At 33.3% G+C, this 6260-nt stretch overlaps 1 protein-coding gene across 1 annotated transcript in view; it reads right to left on the bottom strand.

Moving 5' to 3' along the window:
• LOC109860052 overlaps positions 1–6260 on the bottom strand; it is a gene marked incomplete at its 5' end in the record, with an annotated part of 130685 nt that overhangs the window by 100444 nt on the left and 23981 nt on the right. The window contains one exon of the mRNA XM_020438899.1: positions 2052–2186. Within this exon, the coding sequence (XP_020294488.1) occupies positions 2052–2186 (135 nt within the window). The remainder of the gene's footprint in view (positions 1–2051; positions 2187–6260) is intronic.

Below are 6260 nucleotides of genomic sequence, written 5' to 3'. Positions count from 1 at the left end.
AAGTGTTATCAACATAATGACAACACTTATAGTTTTAAGATATTACTTTTAAAAAATCACGAAAAAATTATCGGTAAATATAGGTAAATATGGGTAAATATACCGGTATGACGTCATACCGGTATTTCTGCATTTCGGTTTGCATAAGGGTTTTCGTAGTATTACCCAAAAATATCGGTAAAATACCGATATTTTGCATATCGGTATAAGTCCCTGATATTTATATATTTATCTTTGTTACACTGAAGAGGGCTCAAGTAAAGGCCGAAACGTTTTTTATTTGTAATTTTAATTTTATTTCTCTGCGTTTTGTTTCTTTAATAAATTTTAAGATCCATTAAAGCTCGTAACAGACCTTAATTGTTTATATTTATCTATACTTATTGTTAATATCACGAGCGAATTTAATAATAGATACTTGATAAATTTAATCAGACACGCCAATGGACTACAAGAAATTTAGATATTGTATATTACAAAAATTATTCTTCTGAGTAACGATAAAAAATGTCTGCCGTCGCTTGTTGTCTTATTAAAAAGTTGGGTTAACAAAAAATTTTATAGACTATCGTTTTTCAATAAAAAATATTAAAATAAATTTAAATTTTCTTTTTTATGTTTTTTTCAATATTGTACGCATGCGGAAGAGGAGCAATAAAGTCCAATCCAATTTATGTCACTACACTCTGTCTAACAATCCAACAAAAGAATATCATTAGTTTGTGCATAGAGGAAGCAAGGAGAGCAAAGCAGGGAAAGTGTTGCGCGGGATACCTGCTAGCCAATGATACCTGCACCAGTACAGCATTGTGGAGTAGAGAGGCTTTCTGATAGGAGATATACATAGAACAGACGAGTTTCTGTTTATTTTCTCGTTGGATAGAATGTACACTATTAGCACATTCACAAGTAATATCTATCTCGTAAATCTCAATCGGCCTTACTCGCGTAAATGAGGCACGAGGTACCTCGCGCAGCGCGCGCACACTTCGTTTGCGCGTATACTTTGCGCGAGGCACTACCGTGCCTCTTGATTGTGATATTAATGATATTCCGTTGTTTATTATGTCTGATTGATATTATGTCCGATTGAGACTAATCTCATGTCCGTTTCAGCTATATCTGATTCAATCTGTTATGTATTCGTTTATTAGAGTGACACTTAATTGACCACAGTACGATTCGACACCAAATTATTCAACACAAAATTATTAGACGCATATTTATTGAACACAAAATTATTCGACACGGTACGATTGGACACAATACATTTTCAGATGTCGTATACATTTTACAAGTAAATATTTTGTTTCCATCACACATTATTGTACACATATGGGGAGAGACACTTCGCCCCTTCCTCTGCATCTCCATTCAAAAAACGCTAACTTAACCCAACTTGTGATACTACTATCATTAATTGTCATGATGCACATTGCTTGTCACTTGTACTGTGTCCAATGGTACGGTGTCGAATTATCTTGTGTCGAATCGTACGGTGTTGAATAATCTGGTATCGAATAATCTCGTGTCGAATAATTTGGTGTCAAATAATTTAGTATCGAATCGTACAGTGTCAAATAATTTTGTATTTAATAAATTTTTGTCGAATAATTGTGTGTCCAACAATTTGGTGTTGAATCATACTGTGGTCAAACAAAACACGCACGTTTATTATCATGTCTGATAGAGATTGTATCCAAATAATACACTTTGCCGTGTTTATTTTATTTGGTGCGCACCTGAATCTCCTCTTCTTTGCTACTTCGTAAAAAGAACACAAAAATGTTAAACTCATTTTTCTTGAATGCTTGAGAGTTAAATGCGTTTAGTAGTTTTATAAATTAATTGGAGAATAGTGCTACTATTCTTCCATTTTGTCCGCTTTGCTTCTCTTATGCACAGATCGAGAATTCTCTCATTGAACAAAGTGTATAACATATATCAAGCTTGTTAAAATCTGTCGGAAAGGATCATCTGATACGGTTCTCTTATTTATTAATCTTGAAAACTCAAATAAATTAAAAAGTATACTTAATTTTATTACTTACAGGTATTTGTCTACAAAATTTTGATAAAGCAGCATCTATGCCATTTTTCGAAATCTCATTCATCCATTCCGAATTTTGTGGCGAAGAGTGCTTATAGAATAATAATACTATAGCCATAGTAACCCGATAGAAGACCTAAAAGTAAAAAGTTATATATGTATGTATGTATACAATGTAACGTAAAGAACTAATATACACGAGTTTTGGTAGTAGCCGTACAATTGCTGGTGGCTAAGTAGAAAGATAATACTGAGTCGAAAAGTCCTTTATCACTTTGCAAGATTTACAAATATACATATGCATTCGCATTTAGTTAAAGTTAATTACTGATTTTTATGTAATATATATATATGTTGTTTATCTACAAACAATTATACGGCTATTACCAAAAATCTTATATGTATGTACTAATATACAAGTTATAATGTAACAAACTTATATTATGGAAACAAAGCGTTTTAGTGAAAAATGTTTCATATAAAAGTTTTATAAATAGAAAACATAAGATAGTGTTATTTGACTGTGAATAGTCATTTGAAGATCAAATAAAGCTCACCTTCAATTTCTCAAATAGAAACTTTTATTTTTTATTACATATTCTTATAGCTTATCTCAAAAGTTTTTCAAAACACTATAACAAAATATATAACAAAATATTTGTTTATTAAGAACTTTTCGAATTATAAGGCTCGAAAGTTACAGTACCGTCGCGGCGCCGGCCTTAGCATTATCCAAGGTATACCACGCAAGGTTATCCGGTTGGATTTACCTTTCGTTTGTTTGTTTGTTTATGTGTGTGGAAGAGAGAGAGAGAGAGCAAAAGATAAAAAAATATGTGTTCAACATGTTCAAAATGATGTCCCTTTACTACAATACATTTTAGAATTCTTTTACAAAAAAGAATTCTTTCACTCTCGGACGCTACCATAATTTCAGCCATAATTTGTAGTTACTCTTACATTCTCCAAAATCATAAACATGTTATACGCTTTCATAAAAATATTCATTTTAAAAATACAGACAAAAAATATTAACAAAAAATGTTAACAAAATATAATTTTGTTAACATGTTTTGGTAAATGTACAGAATAGGGGAGCCCCCTCCGAACGGCTTCTTTTTCACATATGTTATTAAGATTACCTTCCTGAGTAACAATATGAAGCTTTTAGCCGTCGCTCATTGTTTATAAAAAAATTATAAACAGAAAAAGTTTCATGAATAAACCAATTTTCTCCGACACCGTGTACATTTCAGAAGGAAATGAGTAATGTTTATGTTGCCAACAATGTGTGTATATATAGCATATCGCGAAACTTTCTGTTTTGTTTACATTTCTTCGTTCGTATTCGTCTTTTCGTTCAGTGTGTAATAGAGTTCTGTCGTACACGGTTAGATTTTGGAAATTTTCACCATGCGTTTCCATGAATTTTTAAATCTTACACACAATTTTGATTCTTTGTGGAATTTTTCAGTGATAAAAAAGTCAAAGTACGATTTGTTTTCATTTCTTTGTTGTAAGTGTGTGGGCAGGGGGGCTGCGCCCCCCCTGCACCCCCCTAGAAACCAAACCTAACCCTAACCTAAATTCTTTTTTCTGCATTCCCCCGCGAAAAATTTCCACAATGGTTAATCTATGTTACTACAATATCAATAGAAATGAATAAAAATTTTGCGAGGGAAAATGCAGAAAGAAGAGTTTAGGTTAGGGTTAGGTTAGATTTTTTTAGGGGAGGGTGCAGGGGGAGGCGCAGCCCCCTTTGCCTACATGTTTACAACACACGAAAAATGTATACAGTGTCGAAAAACGATAGTTTATTCATGAAACTTTTTTTGTTCATAAGTTTTTTATAAACAATGAGCGACGGCTAAAACTTTTAAAAACGTACTCAGGTAGGTCATATTTACAATATATCAAAACGAGAAGCCGATCGGAGGGGGCTCCCCTATTCTGTACATTTACCCATGTTTTATAACGTATGAAGCGATATGCGTTGCTGGCTTGAGAGTGAGCAAATGATAGCGCGCTGCGTCACAAAAATATTAATCGCTCCGTGCATTATTGTTATAATTAAATTTTGTATTTTTGTTAGATTAACAAGAATTAAAAAAAAATAGCATATTTTTCTAGCTCAAGAAATAAACATTCACTTCTTAAATTTGCGTAGATAAAAACGTATATTGAATAAAAAAATCAGAGTAGCTTCCCATAAATGAGTGTATGTCTGGTTATCCCGTAAAATAAGACAAAAGTATAATTGTCTATTAAGAGTTACATATTATTTTAAAAAATAATAGAATTAGATGTGTATTAATCAAAATCTTTATCAAAGTTTTTATGAAAACTCTTATTTATAAGATACGTATGTAATACTCGTCGTTGATCGCTTTTCTGATTAACTGATTGTGAGTTAAGGATATTGATCCGGCTTAGTAGTTGATACAAAGTCAACAAAGAGTTGACATTGCACATGTTAATGATTCTGGAAAGTTTCTTTTTAAATTAAGAATGTTGTTCTGGATAAAAGGGAATTCAGGAAAATAATTTGATGCACTTATGGTTCTCAGAACTATGGTAATAGATACTCGTCAATTATTATATTTATTTAAAACTAAAATAAATTTTTAAAATATTTTCTTTACTAATAATTTTTTTACTAATTAAAGACGAATTTATGTTGTACACAATTTATATTGTTACATTCTGGAGACTTTCCTCTTCTTGCTGCAACAAAATATAAATTATGTAATTCTTAACAATTCTAAAAAATAATTAAATAATGAGTTGCCAAATAGAAAAGGAAACTTATTTGAGATCAGAAACACAAATTAAAGTAGACAAATTTGCAATCCGGAAATAATAAACTAAACAGAACAAAGCAAGAGAAATAAAAAACCTCATCGATTCTGAAAAGATATATAAATGAATACAATAGACTCTCTTTATAGAGAGTAGATCCGGTCTCGAAACTGTAGGAGCAAACATTTCTCAGAAATCGATCTATAGCTGAAGCCCTCTCGACGTCTCGACGCACAAAACTATTGAGCATGATGAGGGACAACAGAGCAGAGATGCCAGATTCTATGCTTTGGTAGCATGCGGTAGCACACAGCGTAAGTATACGTAGCTTTGTGCGCATCTTCTTCAATGATACCGCATGCTACCAAAGCACAGAATTTGGCATCTCTGCGGCACAGTGAAACCGCCGCATCTACGTTTCCGCGTGGGAAGATATGATAGAGAAGTAACTTGTGTGTGCGTGAAAGTACGTGTGGCGGAGAAGGCGCTCATGAGGACTTATAACTAGCGAATCTATAGCGAGAGTCTGTAATTGGCTCGTGTAAAATTTGAAGAAAACTAGATTGGTTCTCTTATTTTCAGAAGAAAAGTTGTAAAGAAAAGTGAGAGGATATAGAACCAAACATTGCATCATTCAAATCAGATTCTGAGAGGTGCGGCGCTGCAAGCAACAACTTGTGTTAGTGAGAGTGCAATAATTTAGAGGTTTTAAGAGGTTGGAGAGAGGTAAGAGGAGTAAGAGAGGTGGAAACATCGATCAGGGAGGGTCAGGAAGCGTGAGGAGTGAAGGTAGGGCGAAAAACGCAGGAAAATAAAAGGAAAAAACAAAAGTAAAGCGGACGAGATAGCAGGAAAGGAGAAAAGGGGGGGCGGGCAGAAAAGTCCGCCAACCGAAAACATGAATAAGAACAAAAACAGATTCGAGATACTCTATAGCGACAAGGAAGACATGACGGAGGAAAAATTTGATAAAATAGCAAGAAATATTAGAGAAGAGAAAAAGGTAATGGAAGTAGAGATAGAAATAGATAGGAAGAGAAAAAGAGAGGTTAGTAGTAGGGAACAAATAACAGAGAGTAGCAATCAAGTCAAAATAGCAAAACAAAACGAAGAGCAAGATAAGCAAGAAGGTACAGTTGATTTTGTCACACAGGAAGCAACTGAACAAATAGAAAAAACAAAGGAAAACACACGGAAAGGAGAGGAAGGTGAGATGGAGAAAGCAAGAGACAGATGGATTCGATATAAAAGAAAATTGTGCAGAGAACTACCACTAAAAGGTAAGATAGGAGAAGAGAAACAGCAAGTAGGAATAGATAAGATAGAGAAAGAAAAAATACCATCGAATCTAAGAGGAGAGGTTAGAATAATAGCACACATACCAAAAAAGAGTGATATAGGGTAACTGTCC

The sequence above is a fragment of the Pseudomyrmex gracilis genome, unplaced genomic scaffold (genome assembly GCF_002006095.1).
Source record: "Pseudomyrmex gracilis isolate BER0280 unplaced genomic scaffold, ASM200609v1 scaffold_320, whole genome shotgun sequence".
NCBI lineage: Eukaryota > Metazoa > Arthropoda > Insecta > Hymenoptera > Formicidae > Pseudomyrmex > Pseudomyrmex gracilis.
The sequence above is the reverse complement of the archived record's forward strand: the minus strand, read 5'-3'. Positions and strand labels throughout refer to the sequence as shown.